Here is a 21,414-nt window from a genome sequence, read left to right as displayed (position 1 = left end):
TCTACTGAAAATCCTGTTTCATTCTTCAGAGCCCTCATCATACCCCCTTCTGTATACACTGGCTAGTAGTTGTATTTATATTGCCTTTAGGTTTTGTCTGTGCTACAATGATTAGGTTGTAAATATTTTATAAGTTTACCACAGTTGACTTGTTTAATATGCATTAATATGGCAAATCTCTCAGTGGGATTTAAATGTTAGAGTTTAATTGTTGGAATTAGAAAACATGAGAAAGATATTACTAAAAAAGTAGCCTTGTACACTTGAATGTAGATTGAAAATTAGGACATCAGTATTTTGTTTTCTGAGACATTCTCTAAACCCTCAAAATGATACATAAATCTGCTGGGTGTTTATCATAAGGTTGAAACCCATTCACAGGAAGCAAAGAGGTTTTGGAAAAGCTGAAAGGGGAGATTGACATAGAGTAGCAAGTGTTATTGTGTTAAATTTTGATTTATACCTTATTTATCTAACATAATCTGTTTCTTAAACTCCTTGTAGATAATTCTCTATGAATTAAAAAATAGTATCTTACCAGTTTTGAGTGTACATTTATGTATTTGCAAATGGTTTAGGAATTTAAAAAGCAAAGAATTTTTAATTAAATCCTTATTTTAATTAGAATATTTTAAATATTTAATAGCAAATATTGACTAATATTTAAATAGGATGAAATGTCCAGATGACATTTTATAAAATAAAATATACATAAGAGTTATAGATATATAATGTAAATAAAAAATTCAAAGTAAATGAACTCTGATAATCTATTTTTTTTCAGAAACATTCACTGTTGTATGCTACGTGTTTATGGAGTAAATTTCTTTTAAAGCTGCAATAATGGTAATATATGTGGTTCTGCATTGTGTGGTAACCTGTGAGTTTAGGCTTAGCCCTCAGTAAAAGTACATGCACTGGTGTGCCAGCAGGAGTGGCAGGGAGGGTTTTGTCTGCAGCACGTCCTTTGCAGCTTGAGTTGATCTTGGACTTCTGTCCTGTGGGGTCTTTATCAAATACAGGATCTGTAGCTCTAATCTCAAGGTAATATAGAGTAAACAGAAGTGTGTGGAGCCTACTGGCTTGCAGCAGGGAGTTGAACAGGAGCTGAAACTTAATTTTCAATCCTTACAGCATCTAGGCTCTTTTGCAATGGCTCTGCAGGACACCTGAACTCGTAGTTTTGTTTCCTTCTGATTTTTTCTGTACCTAATTAAGGCTTAGCAGGTACAATGTTATGTAGTGTTTGGGTTGTCTTAATGTCTTAGAAAATATTCATTGTAAATCAGTGGGTAATTTTTTCAGTGGGTAATGCTGAAGATACCTGTTAAAAATTCAGATTTGTATCTACAGTGTGACTGTGATGATCATTCATTCTTTTCCCACATGCGAAATGTGTTGCTGCTTCTGGAAACTTTTTAAGCATATGTCATATCTTCATAGCTCTGCAGTGAAAAAATTCACTGCAGCCTATTGTAGGAAACTGATGAGTAGTCAACCCTGGTATTTCATCTTGCTTTACTGATAACCACACTATGTATATAAAGTGATTTGAGTTTCAAAATTAAGTAGTTCAATCAAACTCATGGCATCTTCCATAGCAGGGAGACTCTTTCCCCGATGTACAGTGATCTCAGTTAACATTGTGGGCACTCTGTTGTCTGTATTGTCTTTCATTATTTTTGATATAGATAGATACATACATACATAGAAAGAAAGATAGATGGATTAATAGACTCTGATAAACCTAGATAGGTAGGTTTAGTCAGTTCTTAGAGTACCTTACTGGAAGCCTTTACATAGTTCCTTTCTGATTATTTTATTTTGCTTTAGCTGAATCACTTCATCTAGAGCTTAGTTTTCTTCTTGTAGAAGGTGAAAATCTTGTTCACACCATGAAAGCACATGATGACTTTCTATCAAAGACTGACTGTCAGCTTGTTGTTTCTCTTGGATTGTAAAGAGCCCCAGCTGAGTACAGCATAACATTGCTTCAGTTGTAGTGCTGAGATGTGGTAAAGTAAAGACATAGTCTCTCTGGTGAAGTGGTCAGTACAGGAGGAGGCTGCAGAAAAAAAATAAACTAGCAATTTGTCATAAAAAATATCTCTCAGCATCTCTCAAACTGGCAGTTTTAGTCCAAAAATGCAATATGAACTTGTGTATAGAAGAAGAGTCCATTGTATCTGTTTAAATACATGACTTGATGCTCTGTTTACTCAGGTTGTTTTAATTATTCCTTTTTCAGTAGACTCTCCTTTACATTTTTCAACAAGAATTTTTAAAATCTGAAATTAGGATTATTCACAGACAGACGTATGAGTTTTGGCTTCTGTCTAATTAATAAGGTCTAAAAATGTATAGCTTGTCAGTGCACACACCTAGTGGATGTGGTTATCCACTGTAAGAGATATGATTATTCTTAAGGATGTAAATGAATGTATTTGTGTATTTCTGCATTCTAACTTTTACCTCCATTTATTGTCCAAACATAAAGGTAGCTATATAAGCACCAACATAATATGGTTTATGGATGTTTTTGGTGGTTCTGGGTCTAGGCACTATGTCACTAAAAATGGATAAGATTTTGGGAGAGAGTGAGAGGCCCTTGAGCCACTTGTGAGTGGCTAGGAGTAGGAGAGTATGCCAGTTCAGTTGGATACTACCAAAAACCTTGTGTTGGATCTACTATTCAGGGTTGTAGTGCACCGAATCATCTAAAGCCAAGGTAGAATTGTAGTTGAATGAAGGCTGATATGTTTAAGATTTTCTCTCTTCTTAATGTTGTGAATGAAACTTCTCAGATGGTATCAATAACTGTGGTTATATATCTCTTTGGATCTTAGCATATGGGTTTTTTCTTAGGGACTAGAAGGAATTAAATTACTATGGATACGAATTTCTTATTTCTTCTATTTGGGGAACATCCAGGGAATGTTTCAAATGAAAAATGACAGCTCGCATGTGTCAGTTAATGTGGCATTTGGGCATTCCTTGAAAAGTAACAGGAAAAGCTCATTTAGTCACAGGTAGCTTTGGTGGACTTTTTGTAAAGGAAACTACAATATGTAGCACTGTGGTTCAATTCAGCCACTGCATGCATTTTGCACAAGACACCATTTTTTCTAGAAGAATGACCTGATGTGAGATGTCCTCGTGCACTGCATTGAATCTTTAGCTTCCCCCTTTTCTCAGCATTCACAGCAGGACTGTAATTGTGCTGACTGTCCATGAGTCATTTATGTACTGTGAAAGTGGCAGTGCAGGGGTTGTTGCTGTTTAACTGCAATCATCTGCAGCTAATGAAACTTTTACTCTGGCTTTTCTCTTTAAAACTATGGTTTCATTAAAACTGATTTTTAAAACTCATTATTAATAGTTTTGGCTATGTTGCTCGTAAATGTTTTTAAGCAGAAGAATGAGCATATTGTATTTTTAAGGCAGGAAACCAAATTATCTGAATACTTACTCCAACTTGACCTTGCAGATGTGTCTTTTGGTAAATTATGCTTTTGTCTTACCTTTGTTTCCTTAACTATGAAACAGAGACCTAGACTATTATCGGGTTTAGCTCTCTGAATTTTATTAAGTACTTCTCAATCTGTTATAGAAAAGTACCTCTGCATTAATACTTTGCAGTTTCATGAAGTGATAACAGCAACCCACAAACACAGACTACAACTTTCTCACATTGCAGAGAACCTGTACTTTATAACTCATGGCACAGCCATTTAATCCTTTTCCCTCTAGACAGAGTGGCGACTCTAAATGTGGAAGCTGCACAGTCGGTGCTTCTAAGACTATAATCAATCTGCAGTCTTTAACTTCTGAATTTAAAAGTGAAATGAAAACTTTCTGGAAATCTAATACTTACTCTTTCCATACAGCTGCTGTTTTGTATCTAAGACTTGAGTAATAATAAAAATAATAATAACAATAGGAGTAAACTGATGTCGCCTTAGCTATCCCAGCATAATTAGTGAAAATACCTGTTATTGAATATTCTAATGCTCATTGAATTTGAGCATAATCTGTCAAATATTTCAGCACTCATTTGAAATAAGTGGCTATCAAGTGGAAAATATCCTAGCAGCTGTAAATAGCCTGTTTCAGCTGTTTTCAGCTCTGTGGTGGAAATTCCTGGAATGTAATTCCAGGATGTATCCTGGAGCAGCATTCTTAATGTGTGTTCATCTGTTTTTCTCATCTGGCTTTAGCTATGTTTTATTAGTGTTTAAATAATTTTTTTTAATTATTACCATTATTATTACCATTTTTTTAATTATTACCAATTTTACTCTGTAAAAGCTTGAATTTATTCAAGTACAAATTGTACCAATTTAAAGCTCTGTAAAATTGTACCAAAGCTCTGTAAAAGCTTGAATTTATTCAAGTACTATGATGTTAGACTTTTAAAATATATTAATATGTTGCTAGTCTTCCTAATTTATATTTTAATTTCTTTTTCTCAAGATACCTGTAGATCTATTAGTCATTTTATTAAGATTTCATCTTTTGAAACTACTCATCATTACTGCTGAGTTTCATAGGAGGGAGAAGAACATTCCGTCATGACTAATACCAAGCCTACATGATTAATATTGTTATTTCCTTATTACATAGCTACGGTCCTCAAAGCAAAAATCCATTAGGGTTTAGTGGGATAGAGTGAAAGATTGAATCACCAGTTACGGCACAACATCCTTCAAATAACTGTCCTTGGTTCCTCCTTTGTCATACAAGTCTATTAATTCTGAAAGCCTGAGTTGCAAAGAAAAGAAACAGTTGAGGAGAGGATTTAAAGTGTGTACCATCAAATATTCTTTGTTTGTGACCTTGTTTACATTGATATTTTTACTGTAAAGGCTCAGGTTTCTCTGCTTCCTTAGGAAACAAATAGAAATATTTTCATATTTATTTGTACATGAGTGCACTTTACCCTCCAAAAGACTTTTTGAAATATTTCATTCTGCTCAGCACCTTCGGTTGTGGAGTTAAACCTCAATAACACTTTAGTTCAGGGGACCCAGTGTTTTTATTTCTGGGCATAGCCTCCAAAAAGCAGTAAAACAGACACAAAGTACTCCAACAATGTAGGAAAAATTACAACTCCTATGGGCATGAAATTTATCTTCTCTGGTCACTATAAAGAAGATTTCATTTACTCATAAGGACTAGAAAATACTTCCAACTGCCATCAGTTATGCTTTCTTTAAACAGGTAACAACCATGTATATATACTGAAAGCAAATGTTCACCTCCAAAAGGCAACTTCTGTATTTCTAATGGCTTGATTTGAACCTGACAGAGCAGTGGGAGGACTAGAGCAGGTGTACTCATTTAATTAGCCAGGAGGAGTCACAAGTAGGAGGCATGCTCAAAGAAGTGCAGATGTGCACACACATAGTCTTTGGACAATTTTCCAGCAGTTAAAATACCTGATTTAACTCTTCAGAAATGTCATTGTTCTGACTCTAGTAAAATCAAATGGGTGCCAGGAAAAAGAGTTTTAATCCAGGGGTTATCTAACACCTGTACATATTTTTAGGTCTTTTTTTTTTCTCTACATTGGGTCTTTGTCTTTTGACAGTTTGTTCGGTGGAGGAGGAAGAGGAAAGGAGAATGGACTCTATATAATTTTTCAGTAGTATCCAGTGTTGGCCTGTTCCAGCCAGATACATGGAGGTTTCCAGATGGCCCACCCCATACTTCTCAACCACTAGTATGGTACAGTATGGTACTGGTGTTTTGGTATCTGTTTGTCAGCACTGGGCCTATTTCTGGATGTTTTTTTTTTTTCTTTTGCCCTGACAGTACTGATGTTGTTACACAAGTTCAGTTTGGTACTACCTGTTTCTTCTTGGCTGTTTTGAAAGACTGTGGCCAGTAAAACAGCTTGCAGTAGTAAGTTTCACAGGTCACATGAAGAACTTCTATGCAGGTTTGGTTACTGAGGGAAGAAGCTCTTCAGTAAAAAATTACAACATTACACATTCCCTAGATTTTTGGGCAGACACCTGTAAGAGTTACCTCCCTGTGCTGTTCATACTTTTCTGAGCAAAATGGGGAATAATCACTCCTCAGGCTGAATTGGCATTACCAGGATAATGACATATATCTGTAAATGTGATCTAGGAAATGTTCATAGCTCTATTCCACTTCACTTGCCCTTGTCAAACCAGCAGTGATTGAGAGCATTTAAAAGATTGTAATTGTGCTGACATGTTAAAAGGACTGTTGAGGGGATTTTTCTACATCAAAAAACTCCCACATTTAAGCATTGGTTTGCAGTAGGAAGTAATGAGGATATTTCTAGATTTTCTGAAATGCCTTCCGTTTCTTATACTATTCTGAGTATGAAGTACCTATGTAGTAAGTGGATAGACAGACGTTTCACAAAATCTCCACCATTTTTCAGATGTCTTGAGGTTTTTTTGACATTGTTTTTTCAGTCATGTTTGCACAAGAAATCAAATACAAAACACATTCAAAATCCCCTGTGCACTTCAGGTCATGTGTGATTTCTGAATCAGTGATTGCAGAGAAGTGTTGGTGAGAGCTCAAGTTTACCATAATGAATGCTAACAGAAAATATTTTGTTTAAATATCCATCACCATGAAAGATTGCAAGTTTTCACAGACTGTATAAAGCATCTTTCCATCAATCAATAAGTGATGTTTTAGGGTAAAGTGAATCACCTGCACGACAATGGCAACAACAAATCTGTGAGACAAAGGTTTTGGTTGTTTTTTGTGGGTTTTTTCCTTTTTTTTTTTTCCAAAACACTGGAAGGCTTGGAAATGGAAAGCTTTAAGATATTTAAAATTTTAATTTTTTACAACTGCAGCTTTTAGTATTCCAGGATCTTTATATCTCAACAGGAAAGTGCTATCTAAATGGGGACATGCTTTGTTGAATCAAAGCATCTGTATATTATGTTCATTAGATGTCATGGAGCTGTGTAGCATCAGCATTGTTTTTCGTATTTTCTGAATTTTTATAGAAAATGAGAGCACCGAGAAAATTATAAAACTAGAATTATTAAGGTTTGAGAGGCTTGGACTTTCTAAAAGTGAGGCCTGTAGTTTGTGCATTCATTTGTAATATTCTGGCATAATAACCTAGCAGCAATGTAATAGAATTATACAAATCATTCTGGTTTTCTTTTATTGTTGATGTTGCAAATTTTGTTTCAGAAAACACATTCATTCTATATAATAGTCTATAAATTATGGTTTTTATAAGATCTCATAGTTCCGTATGGTAATTAACTGCTGGCAAGAATGGATTTCTGTGGTGTTATTGCTTAATTAAGAAAATAAGAAAAGGTGAAATAAGGTTGCAATTGGATAAGTAGCCTAATCAGTTTTGATTAATATATCAGATTTATGCTTAATTTTGAAAGTTACAAAGACCTCATGCTATAAACTGATTAAAACTGTAATTCAGCACATTTTGTCATTGTGCTGAAATACAAATATTTTTTACTTCTTTGGAATTATATGGTAATCTTTTTTTTGTTTCTAAAATATCTATAAATGTTCTCCAGTTAATTAAAATACAGCATGAATACCTCCAAGTCCAGTTTTGCCTTTAAAATTTTGACACTGATGACAATTATTTAAAAAATGTTAAGGAAATATGATTTTGGAAATTTTCAAATTATAATTATATTGGATCCCAGTTCAGCAGAATATGTATGTATTTGCCAAAAATTACGAATTTACACATTTTATTAAGTTGGGGACTTTCTTTATTACAAATATCTTTTGAATAAAAAAATAATTTTCTCAACTTCAGCCAGATGCAGTGCAATTAATCTAAACCAGAAAAACTGCCACTGCATTAAATGGCAGGAAAGTATGTTACAGAATCACAGAATTCTTATGTGTTTTCTCAGCTGAGAACTTTTCCCACTGGGGACTTTCCCTGAAGTACTGAAATACCTTTCTCAGAGATCAGATCCTGGGCAACCAAGAAGCTTAGAAGAATTAACTGCTTATATTGATCTAAAACATTACTTCAAATACAAATTTGTCCAGGAATTATTATTTTTTGTCATATTGAAGTTGATAACATTTAAAACTGAACAAATAGGAATAGGTTTGTAGAGTAATATTTATTCAAATATAGAATTAGAATTTGATTTCAAACTCGTTAGGACCACTTTTAATTCATTTTTCATGAGCATTTATATTCTGGTGCTTGTTTAGTGTGGCTATTCATGAAAACTAAATGTTAAGGTCATATTTGCCAACAGCAAATTTTATATTGAATATGTAAATGTGAAATTTGCTACTAGCTGTGTGTTTGACCCCAGCCTTGCAATGGGATTAGTGTGAGCAAACTCTTGGTCTGGGGATGATCTTTTTTTTTTTTTTTTTATTTTTCCCCCAGACCTGGAGCTCTGCATTGTCAGGCAAAATTTTCAAGCTATGCAGCACTTGTATTGTTTTCAGCAATTATAGACATATGTATTATAGACATATGTATGTCCATAAAATGGCTTGAAATTTAAGACCATATTTCAAAATACTGTGTCAACTGGATGTTTTTCACTCTTTGACCACTAGGAACAGGAACAATAGCTGGCATGTTGTACAGGCTGGTAATGTGTATGCCTTTTGAATACTACTAATGAGGCCTTCAAAAATTGTAAGCATAAAAAATTACATTGTTTAGTAGTTATCTTAGAAATTTCATATAGAATTCAAACAGGAGTGCACTTTTTTCCTGGTAAATTTGAATTGTGAGAACAATCTGACTAAAAAGAGCAGGAGATTCTTATATATTTAATAGATTACTAAACAGCTTCATTGTTTTGTTAATAGTCATGGTTAGAAAGCTGAAAGCAATCAAGGTAATTACTATAATAAGAAAAAATGTCCATTATGAAAAGTAAGAAGTCCAAAATATTTAAATAATTTGATAAGAATTATTTCTTCCTGTTGAGGAATACACATTACATGAAAAACTTTAATTCCAAGTTATTATCTAGTTTCTGTCACAGTTTACTGGAAAAAAAAAATTTACTTTGTTTTGATTTTTACCCTTACTTAAAAAAATGTTGAAAAAGCAAAACTTCTGTATGAAGATTTCTTTTTTAAGTATAATGTGTTCCAGCAAAAGAAAAATACATATCCCTATCCATTCATAACAGGGTTTCTAGTGATCACTGTTTGAATTGTAACTGGGTAAGTCTAGGAATCATGCAGATAAATGGAAAATTGGGCTTTTTCCTGTAAATATAGATTGTTTTTGTTTATGTAACATGGGTAATGTCTTTAGACTTTTTTTGTATTTTATGTGACTTTTTTATAGGGAGTGGAGTGTCATAAGTACTAGGTCATTCTTCTAAGGTTTTCCTGGATAATTGTTAAGATGTGGCTTTTGGTTTTGAGAGATGATATACAATGTTTATCTTCAATTCAGTTAATGATTATGTGCTGGATTATGTTGTTTTCTCTTACACTGTTGGATAGATCATGTGTTATACACTCTATTTTTTTTCTAGAGTAGTCATAGCATTATCATTACAGCATTGTATGCTGTAACACTTGCAGGCCACAAGCAAAATCTTAATATTCTACACAAGAGATACTGCTATTTTTACCTGTTGTGCTGGTTTTCAAATTTCATTAATTAGTAATTAAATTACTGAAGCTCTGGTGTGTATACAGCACAAAGTTTATTTGTTTGGGGCAGCTTTTATCACCAGAAAGTGTTATTCCCATATAGTCTGTCATTTATTTGCAGGTTGATGGATGGTAATCAGAAGGTGGCTTAAATAGATGAATAGATGTTGGGGAAATCTGTGATGGGATATTTAGTTGGTGCATATTATACCTACCTTAATTTTTTTTATTATTATTTTTTTTTGTCCAAGAGAAGAGAATGTGTTTTATTAAATTTCTCTGTTTTGAAGATTATTTTATTGATCTCTTACTATCTGAAACCCTTATTAGAGAATAGGACCACCAAAGGTTGGTTCGTAACCTACAGATAATTAGTAAATTACAGTTCTGGCTCATGCTCAACATTTTATATTATATTGGACTAAAATCCACTAAAATACCATTTATATGAGTAATAAAGATTGATTCCACAAGGGTTTTCTGGAGATATGATGAGCCTGAAGAACTTCTACATATTATCTAAGTATTAAAATATGGCCTAAGAGAGAGGCCTTACGAGAAAATCTTTGAATATTTATGTTATGAATCTTTGAAGGTAAATGTACAAAGCCTCTTGAGCCTACTTAAAATGTGTTACAGGTGCTACAGATGTTGACAGATTTTTCTGAATAGTCTCCAAAACTAATTGGAAGGGAAAAAAAACCCAAGCAACATTGTCAGCATATACTACCATCATGGTTGCTTTCCCGTTATTATGAAGTTCAAAAATCTTGTCTCTTAAATAACAAATCCTCTGTAGATTGATGGGAAAGCCTATTGTTCATCTGGCTGTACACACCACTGCACACATGGTGCTGTGGAAAGCTGTGCAGAAGTCAGTAGGTGCTGCTGCAACACTGGTGTAAAGGCTTCTTCCATTTTTGTAGGAGTCTTGTTTGTTTATATATATTTATCCCAAAGAAGCTTTGGTAGACATCTGTTTTTGACAATATCCATTAAATTGATGCCAAACAAAATCTGGCCCCTGTGTAAATTTCTGAGCTCTGCTGATAAGTTTACTGCCATATATAGAGTTGTAATGAAAGTGTGTTGTATGTGAAGATGAAACATACATGTAAATCAAATGAGTTGGAATCAGAATTAGGCTTAATAACATTTGACTAATGGTGTAGTTGAGTAGGTTGCCTAAATACAAGTGTGGATTTTATAGGTCTCATAGAGTTGTAATACACAGTTAGAATCTCATAATCTCACAGAATCACTGGGTGGGAGAGACCTTCAAGGTCATCAAGTTCAACCCAGCCTTAACACCTCAACTAAACCATGGCACCTCGTGCCACATCCAGTCTTTTTTAAACACATCCAGGGATGGTGACTCCACCACCTCCCTGGACAGACCATTCCAGTATTTTACCACCCTTTCTGTACAAAAAACTTTTTCCTGATATTCAACCTATATGTCCCTTGGCCCAGCTTAAGGCTGAGTCCTCTGGTTCTGTCAGCTGCTGCCTGGAGAAAGAGACCAACCCACACCTGACTGCAACCACCTTTCAGGGAGTATAGAGAGTGATAAGGCCACCTTTGAGTCTCCTTTTCTCCAGGCTGAACACCCCCAGCTCCCTCAGTCGTTCCTCACAGGGCTTGTGTTCCAAGCCCCTCACCAGCCTCGTTGCCTCCTCTGGATGTGCTCAAGCATCTCAACGTCCTTCCCAAACTGAGGGGCCAGAGCTGGACACAGCACTCAAGGTGTGGCCTCACCAGTGCCAAGTGCAGGGGAAGGATGACCTCCCTGCTCCTGCTGGCCACTATTCCTCATACAGGCTTTAACTATCTTAAAGTTTTTTATTGTGTAAAAGTATTCAAGTTTCCTATTTCACATGGAAAAAAATTGTAAATTACATGCTGTTTAATTCCAACCACACTGGGAAAAATTCTATTGGTATTTCTGTCATTTTCAGTGTTTTTAAGAGATTTATCTTGTTCCTCTTGGCCAGTTGCTTTGGAAGCCATTACATATCTAATTCAAAAATATGTGTTCATGAATTAGCTTTGACAGAGAGAAAGTGCCCAGCAGCCGAATACATAATCACATTTAAAAAGTGGAACATCTGTGAGTGTTTAAAGTGGAGAACTCTGTAAAACTGTGGAACTACAAATTTCATTTACTGTAGTTGAATAATCCTGGAGAAGTAGAGCCATTCATGGAGTAGATAATGTGAAAACAAAGATAGGCAGTTCTGAACTCTGGCATGTACTCACTACAAATAGATACACCAAAAAGGCTCATAGAGCTTGGAAAGAGTTTGGTTTGAAGTCCTCTAGTTCTATGGGTTTGTTTTTTTGTGTGTTTTCATAGGTATTTTCTTGTCCTGAATAGCTGCCTATCATGTAGAGCTGAATGATTATTAAATGCATCTTTGTGTATTTCTTCAATGGACCACAGTCCCACACAAGTAGTAGTCCATAGGTTGAGAATAATTAACAGAACCCATTGTTTGATATGAAAATGAACATTTGAATTAAAATCAACCACCAGTTGGGACAATTCAAAGAATATACTGGCAGATCATGATAAATAGTGTATTATAGTTGGAAGCTATTTAAGGAGTTGTTAATTTTTGTATTTCAGAATATGGTATGAATTTTTTCAGTTCAAGGCCTCGTGATGTCCCATATGACCTATGAGTCATGGCCTCCAGGGTGTGTTCTCAGTTTTGGAAGATATAGCATTTTTTAATTCCTTGCATTTCTTAGTTTGTGTATTGGAGTAATGGCCTTCTAATTATTTACTATGTACTGTGATGACCAGTACATGCAGCTTTTAGTGAAACCAAATTCAAAATTAGGATCTATGACTTAAGAATGTAAATTAGGCACTTAATAGCAGTATTTTTATGTGTGATATTATTGTTACTAAGCTTAAGGGGAAAAAACCAGGAAAATGCTGTAGACTTTTCTTTTAATATTTTTTGTTTGCATTGATACCTTTTGCTAAGGCACTGCTATATTACTTTACAAAACATAAACATGCAGCTAAGCAATAATTAGTTGCAGCATACTACTATTCTGACTGAAAGAGCAATAAACATTTCCGTGTTGATTGTGGAACATAAGAAAGGTTAAAGAGTTCCAGAAAGCTGCTATCAGTTCTGTTAGATAAACTTGGAAGGGCTTCATTCCACTAGTGTCAGACTTAAAAGTTTGAAACCATATTCTTTTTGTGCATTGAAGAAAGAACTGACAGGAGTCTCTGTCATCTGTGTGATCTATGTTTGGTCTTTTATTGCCTGGTGGATGTTTTTTATTTTGTAGGTTAGTTATGTTTTCAATAAATTTTTATTAAATTAATCTCTTTCTGCTACTTTCTCATTACACTTATTCATATTGCTTGCATCTGTTTATTTTAGTCATTCCTGTGAACGAAATTCTGTACTGTACAGGTCTCTCAATGTTAGCTAATATAAGCAGCCTACTTGGCATGCAGTCTTGAAAGATGATGAAATCTATTTTTAAATGAGGATCACTTAGTTTTCTACTAATGCTTTATACAATAGTGTCAAGGTTGCATGTTCTGGTACTTCTGTGGCTAAAGCCCATTGGCCTGTGAAAATAGGTAGAACAAGGATCAATGAAAGAAGCCTGAATATATCTATAGGATGAGTGGTGTGATGCTGTACTTCTTAGAAACCACCTAATGGTCTAGCTAAAACACGTGCTGTCATCTGGGATCACGAGTAATTTTTTTTCTAAGTGGCCAGTCTGATGGGACTTGTCAAAAAGCATCAAACCCTGAATCTCTCTGTGTGTTACTCTGAAATGATCTTTTGTGTAATGCTTTAGTAGCTGGAGCATTCACTAAGCAAGAACTGCTTCAATTCCATTGCTGTGTCATCTTGCAGGACCATAAAACCTCTATTTGCACTTTTCAGAATAACTCTTTAGTGGTGGGCACTGGAGGGTGTCTGTGCTGTAAATTCCTGTGTTACTGCATCCCCCTGCACTTTTTCAAAACAGTGCTAATAGCAGGATACAAGCAGAAGAGAGCTCAGAATAGAAGGTCATGGCTTCTGTGTTCTTGGGAAGTGCTCCACTCTGCTGTGCAGTTCCTGTCCCCTTGTTTGAGACAGCCCCCAGATCTAGTGTGCAACCTTTTGGGTTTGTGTCTAAATATCTAACATGGTTTTTGAAGCCAGACAGCAAAAAAATTAAAACGTACAATTGTGATAGTGTCAAACTATAGTCTGAAGTATACTTTTAGTTGTTCAGTCTAAATGGGAACTTGTGTTGTAAAATTGTGTTCTGCATATGGCCGTATACACCATATACAGTTCACTCTATATTGGAAAGAGAAATTTTCTGAAGGGAAAAAGCTTTGATGTCTCTTGATATTATATTTCTTAATTAACTTGAATTATTGGCAAATACTCTGATAAATATTAGGTCATAGGAATTAAAAACTCACTATGCACTGATGTGTTTCTAATAATTCAGTATTAACTAAATTGTGCTTTTGCTAAATAAAACAGTAGATTTTTTAAATAAACACAAATTCAAGACAGTTGTGTGCATGAAGCCTTGTAGGTTTTGATCTGTGTGATTGTGTTAAAATGTGTGTTTTGTTATCTGCTTGTGGGCCTGATGCTTGGGCATTGTGTAACTGCAGAGTGGCTAGAAAGGTGTCTTTTACCTTTTCTTTTTTTTCTATTTTCCCAATCTGTATAGTTCAAGGTATTCACCAATAAACTGAATTTTTTTTAAAAACTGAGGAGTGAAATTTGCTTAAATTCAAGAGACACAGATCTTGGGATCTAAATAAGTGTTCTGTTTTAAATCTTTAACACTTTATTGGTGAGTAAATGTCACTTGTAATTTGAGAGGGGATTTACAGTCTTATTCAGGAAAGAATACTTACAGAAATCAGAGGGACTTCATGCTTCATTGCTTTCCTGAATATATTGAGAAAGACTTCAGCATATGCTCAAATGTTTTCTTGAACTGGGAATTTAAAAGGGTTTATAAAATTAAAAGGCAGTATCACTGTAGACATTATTAAAAAATTGGATTAGTGTTGTTACTATGTAGATATTTTCTTCAGTAATATTACACATCACCATAAAATTTACTTTTTCAAATAGCCCCCGTACAGTCATTACAGTAATTGCATAAAAATATAGTCACTGTTGCTCCAGAAACACTGAGTCTTTTAATGTCACTGTTTCCCACAGCTACTTTCTCAGACATGCACAACTGGGTTTTTTGCCTATCTCACTTCATTTATAAACATCCTAACTTTATATTGGGCTATTTGTGATAGCAGTAAATTAATTGTTGGTCCCACTGGTAGTAAGGTCATACTTTGCATAACAAAGTTTATTGACAATATTTAATGTTTCTCTTTGTGTAGTTCTTTCCACATGTACTCATTTTGAATTACAAATACATAATATGATTTTTAAAACACCAGCAGGAATTTAATATATATAGACATAATGTTAGTGAGGAGATGTTAAGATTTTTCAGTGTCATGGCTTTTCCCTGTTACAGGGATGATTTAGATGCTGCGCATCAACAAATGAATACCTAGTATTACTCATTAGCTGAAGTAAAAACATAAAGCTAAATAAAGTAATAACAGCAGAACTAAATATCTTTTCATCATTTAATTCATACAACTTCTATATCAACATATTAAGTGTTGCTATTATTCATTTTTAACTAGAAAAATTAAAACTTGACATAATTGGGTAAATCCATATGCCTAAAATCTAAGGCTTCAAGAATATATCAAAAACACTAACAAAAAAATCTATCTTAACAGTCTTGAACAGATTGTCTTGAATAGTCTGTATAGCCTCTGAAAATAAAACAGATCATTGCCTTTCAATGATACAAACAATAAGCAAATATTTTTAATGGTATGTGGTCATGAATTTTCTTCAATTTAGGATGCATTGCTTTAGAAATTGCCAGATCTCTTCTGAAGGGAGTTTCTCCATGGCATAAAATGGGAATATATAACCTAGTGGGAAACTGGAAATGTTAGGTCTACTGCTAAGTTAAATTTTTGTCATATGAATATTCCCTGGATTTAGCACTAGGAATTTTTCTCACCTTTGTCAAACTCTTCATATATGATAAAAATCATCATAGGAGGTTGATGCATTGTTGATTTGAAATTTTTGAAAACATGTTTTTTATATTTAATCAAAATTAGTATTCCATCAAAAATAAGTTTGTTGTTCACTTTGTATAGGTTGGGTCCAGTTACATCTTTTCATGTGCTGGAAAATCATAGGATCATAGAATATGCTGAGTTGGAAGGGACCCATCAAGAACATCAAGTGCAACTCCTGTGCAAGACTCCCCAAGAATCACACCATGTGCCTCAGGGTCTTGTCCAAACACCTCTTGTACTCTGTCAGGCTTGGTGCTGTGACCACTTCCCTGGGAAAGCTGTTCCAGTGTTCAGCCACTGTCTGGGTGCAAAACCTTTTAGTGATAGACAAACTAAACCTCCCCTGACTCAGTTTCATGCTGTTTCCTTGAGTCCTGTCACTGGGAATGAAGAGATCAGTACTTGCTCCTCCTCTTCCTGTCCTGAGGGTGTTGAAGACCACAGTGAGTTCTCCCCTCACTCTCCTCACTTTCAGGCTGAACACACCTGAATCCATTTGAGGTCATATTATATGTGACCTCGTAAGGTTTCACCTCCAGACCCTCACCATCCTCATGGCTTTCATTTAGACATTCTCTAATAGCTTGATATCTTTTTTATACTGTGGTGCCCTACACTGCCCCCAGCACTCAAGGTGAGGCTGCCCCAGTGCAGAGCAGAGCAGGACAATCCCCTCCCTTGACCAGCTGGAGATGTGCCCAGGAGCCGTGGGCACTCATATTCCACTTGCCATCAACCAGGATGGCAAAATGTCTTAAATATTTTATGTTATGCAAGTTTAGATATGGCTTCTTCATTAGCAGTAATGAACTGAAAATCTCTTTACTTATCTATGTTTCAGTAATATTGAATTTTGTTAACCATTTATACACAGTGGGAATGAGATCCTAATTTAAATTCACTACTGGTACAGACTGTTATTTGTGGCTAGCATTATCTTTAGTAATTTGGTTTTTCATTTCATATGTAAATTAAAGACAAAGAATGTAAAATAACAGTAAAGCTTTCAACTGAAAGCCAGAAAAACACAATAATTAAAATGCTCATTTTCTTCACCTAACCTTATTTCCCAGAATGGCTTTGTTAATGACTAGAAAGTAAGCAAAATGGAATCGATAAGTCATCTGCTCTTTGTTGCAATCATTACCTAGTAGTTTTATCTTTTAATCTTTTATCTCTCTTTAGCCTTTATTCTGCATGTCAAAATCTAGTCACTTTCTGGATTATATGCTTCATACACTCCAAAATACAGTTCACTGAATAAGTATTGCTGATTTCGACTGGAATGTGTTCCAGCTTAAAGTTTTCATCCTATGAGATAAAGAGGTTTGAGTGAGAGGTAAAAGTCACAGTAGGCTACTTATGTCCTCTTACAGGCTTTACAAAGCAATATATTATCAAGTGAAATTATGTAGACTTTTGGAAGAACGATTTAGGGCTGTTATTGTCTCAGCTTCTTTCACAGATGATATCCACTTATCTTAAAAGGTGACTTTATAAATGAAAGTTAGTAATCCTGTAACTTCTTCACTTATTTATTCTCTGTTCCTGAGTAAAAAGAAATACCTTTTTTTAACAGCAGAGAGAGTAACTGTATTTTCCTGCACTTTGTCTATCCACCTCTGTTGAAACAATAGAGAGTACATACCTCTAAGTTTCTGCTTTGGTTCTGACTACTCTGAACTGTGTGACTGCTACATGAGAGAGGAATATAATTAATTCTTTGTGGAGGCTGAGGATATAGGATGGTATCTCTCATTGAATTCAGGACCTCAGACTCTTGGTCCATTTTGCTGCACCTTACAAGTCATCTTTCTAGGAAATAATCGCTGCTTACAAATTTTAAGATAGAAAATGCATCAAACCTGGGAACTGCTCATCAAAGAGACTCATGTTTCAACCTAAACGATTCCATGATTCTGTGTTACAGATTAAGTTTTTGGCATACAGTATAAGTTATTAAATCTGTTGTGATGTTTTTCTCTTTATTTACACACATACTTGTAAATACATACTAAACTGCAAAATGTGCATTGGCAACCGCTGTGCTATTTTAAACAATAAAGACCCTAAAATTTCAGTTACTGAATCAAATATTCTGTCATCATATTGTTATTCCTCTGTGACAACCAGCATGGAGTAGGCAATATTGTGTTCCAAGGCAAAGCTGACAATTTTTCCTGAAGAATTGCTTTAAGTTACAGCATAATGCAGTGATTCCATGTGAAAGCATCCCGATGTATAGTTATACACATGCATGTAAATATATCTGTTGAGTATGTTATTGACAAGCATAATTAAAGAATAACAATGCTTCATCAATTATTTACAAGGCTTTCTCACAAGCAGCAGCATGACAGAAGGGTTACTTGTGGGTTATCCAGCTACACAGGAGAAAGGGAGCAGATATGTTCTAGTTTAAAATGATTGCCTAATGTCTCACTGTGTAGCAGCTCTCTCTCTCACAGCAGCTCTCAGCTGCCTGTGAGCTGGCTCTTCACAGTATGAGCACAGTCACTCAGAGAGGCATGGTGCAATCTTCTGTCATTGTACACCCAAATTAAATCAGTCCTTGAAGAATTTTGACGTTACAGAGCCAGAACAGGAAATGGATTTTCTCTGAAACAGATCTAGTTCTTCTTGCCTCTCATAAGCCAGTTCAAATGTTCCTCCTCAGCTATTTAATACAGCATTTGGTTTAGTTGCTTTTGTGCCTCCTTACTGCTACTCTTGGGAGGTGCCTGGAGTTCCTCACTCTGCTGTGTGTTTGGGGTGTCTACAGCTGTATCCCACAAAAGCTGAAGGTGAACAGAAGCCAAAGGGGTAACTAGTGGGAGAATACAGGAAGGCTAAAAGTATTCCCAGCTGGATAGGTGCTTTGTGCATTCTGTGTTCCAAATGCAGGCTGCCCTTTGGCAAAACCTAAGCTTGTGCTTATCTAAGATTTAAGGCTTAAAATAGGTTCTTTTCCTCTGTGTCTGTGATGAAGATTAGGGCTCTCATCCATGCTGGAGCACCTCAGCTAAATTTAACTCTGAGTGTTGGAAAGACTTGCTCAGGATTATGGTACAGCTGTGGAAACTACTGCTGTTGTTTTGGTTGAGGATTTATAAGATAAGAGAAAATATATATGCAAAGAGAAAATATTTATTTTTTAAAAAAAATATTCATGCTAGGGGGAGATGATTGTAGACCTGAAAGAAGGAGTTACATAGCTGAATGTTTTCAAGGAGAAAGTCTGCAAGAGCACAGGTCAAAGCCAGCACTAATACAGAAGGGTAGTGCCCCCCTCACCTGATTAACTAACTGTGTCTGGCTAGAAACACAATAGACAAGCACATAGCAAGCTTTATGTCTTGCTTTCTTCTCAAACAAATGTAATTGCAATAAACTCCTAAGCAGTTACATTCTGGTATGGGAAAGCTGTGTAGTGTTGCTTACTTTTGCTAATACATCTTGGTCATAACTTTATTTCAAGGTGTCTGTCTTTATTTCTTTTCCAGGTGCAGGTCCTTCGCAATGCAGGGGAAGAAGTGACCCTAACTGTGTCCTTTCTGAAAAGAGCACCTGCTTTTCTCAAACTGCCACTGAATGAAGATTGTGCATGTAAGCCTTTATTCCATGACCAAAGAACCCTCAATTCAATACCCATGAACACTTGCAGCTTCTGAAACTACTGTTCATTGGGGGTGATTGACAGCAGCTTTTACAATCAGCATAAGTGTCTAAATATGAGTTGCTCCTATTCCCAGGGCTTGTGTTAACACTGACCTCAAGAGAAAAATTGCTATCTACAATAGAAAAACAGATAACCAGACATTTGGCAGTAAAGTTGCAGGTAAAACAGTCGAATTATATTAGTTTGCAATAGCTCGCATTCTGGTGCAGAGTATTTAAAATCAATTTTTCAGGCAGCAGCAGCTAGTATTTTAGTCCCAGGGAGTTTTGTCTTGTAAATGTGAAAATGGGATTGTGTGTATATATTTAGAGAACTTTGCTGTTTAAAATTCAGAGGCTTTGGTGGAGATGTCTGTCTACCTAAGAATAAATTACTCTGGAATGATAAGTATTTTGTTTTAGTCCAAACTGAGTTTTAGTGAACTAGCCCCATGAGAGTCATATGGAGACAGCTGTCTTCCTTTAATTATATTAAATTATAAGTGTGGATGCATAATTATAGACAATTGCAGCATATCTAACCATATTTATATATCAGCCTGTGCCTTTTGCCACCTCTGCTTTCCTTCTGCTTTTTGCTCCCTAAGAGAGTAAATTAAATTGCTCAAATTTAAAGCAAAAAAACCAATAAATATTTGATTTCAATACTTACAGCCTTTGATTTTAAGTTATTAGGAATTAAATAATCTAAAATCACAAAATAGCATTTTATACAAACATTTGATGGAATATTGTCTTTTTCTTTTGCCTATGTATTAAATTTATATTAAACAAGAAAAAAATCGGAACACTGTATTCTTAAATAAAAATGCATCCCAGTACTTCTTCCCTTTTATGAAAGGCTGTGGTACCACAGAGTACCCTGAGTGATGCACAGGAATGTGCATTTGCATGGGTCTTATCATGTCACTTTTGAGGAGTAGCACTGTAATTTCCTAAACCATTACAATAACCTTTAGAACTGTAAACTCCACTGACAGTAACAAAAGGGTTATCTGACAAGTTCCTTCCAGTAAAAACCGACAGAGAAGGTACACACTTCCCTTTTATTGTCAAATTTTAAGTAAATGTTGTGGGATTTTTTTTTTCTTATCAAGCAGAAATTAACTTTGTTTTAATCAAAGCATTGGGAAAGGTTTTCTCGAGCCTCCATTTAGCTTACAAAGGCAATCCACTCAAGCCAGAAAGCAGATACTGGCTGAATGGAGAAAGTAAATGAATGTTATATATGACAGAAGTTTTTTGCGTTTGGGGAGAATGTATATGTACATATACAAATTTGACTTATGGCATCATAGATTAACGAAGAATTTTCTTGTGAATTTGTACTTGTATTAGGTGCCCCCAGTGACCAAAGCAGTGGCACATCCTCTCCCCTGTGTGACAGTGGTTTGCATCTCAACTACCACCCCAACAACACGGTACTTCAATCTCCTTGATGGAATTACACAGAAGAATAATTATAGTATAATAGCTAAGTGGAAACACTAATAAAGGACATTAACAGGGAGGAGCTCTAGCTAACTCTGGAGACAGACAGTTCTGTAGGAGGGAAAAAAGAGTAGCCAGAAATTATGGCTGGGAATTAAATATGACATATTATTACAGCTGAGATTGTGCCTTGATGCAAGTGATTACTGTTTACTTGGGCAGTAGGGATTTTGCAAAAGCTTTTCCTTCTACATTTTTTTCTCTGCATAGGAATTAAAATTCTTAAAATGAAAATATGTCTATTTATAAAAAAGAAAGAAAAGGTTTTGAGAATATTTCCATTACTTATATTGCATGCATTATCTAAAGCTTTTGGCAAAAGATGATTAGGTGCATGTTTTTGCCTGTTTTTAAGGTGAGAGTGTTTTACTTCTGGTAATGTGTACTTAAAATCTTACCTGAACTGGGATAACGTTATGGAGCAGAGTGTCTCT

The 21,414-nt window shown here is 35.1% G+C and overlaps 1 protein-coding gene across 3 annotated transcripts in view; it reads left to right on the top strand.

Annotated features, from left to right (window-relative positions):
• SNTG1 (syntrophin gamma 1) overlaps positions 1–21,414 on the top strand; it is a 318,307-nt gene that overhangs the window by 189,759 nt on the left and 107,134 nt on the right. For 2 of the 3 annotated variants that reach the window (XM_039703013.1, XM_039703012.1), the window contains 2 exons: positions 19,315–19,417; positions 20,828–20,910. In XM_039703013.1, the coding sequence (XP_039558947.1) occupies positions 19,315–19,417; positions 20,828–20,910 (186 nt within the window). Of the gene's footprint in view, positions 1–5,590; positions 5,738–19,314; positions 19,418–20,827; positions 20,911–21,414 lie in introns of all 3 variants that reach the window. The other variant, XM_039703010.1, reaches the window with a different exon arrangement.

The sequence above is a fragment of the Passer montanus genome, unplaced genomic scaffold (genome assembly GCF_014805655.1).
Source record: "Passer montanus isolate IOZ18808 unplaced genomic scaffold, ASM1480565v1 scaffold16, whole genome shotgun sequence".
NCBI classification, from domain to species: Eukaryota; Metazoa; Chordata; class Aves; order Passeriformes; family Passeridae; genus Passer; species Passer montanus.
The sequence above is the reverse complement of the archived record's forward strand: the minus strand, read 5'-3'. Positions and strand labels throughout refer to the sequence as shown.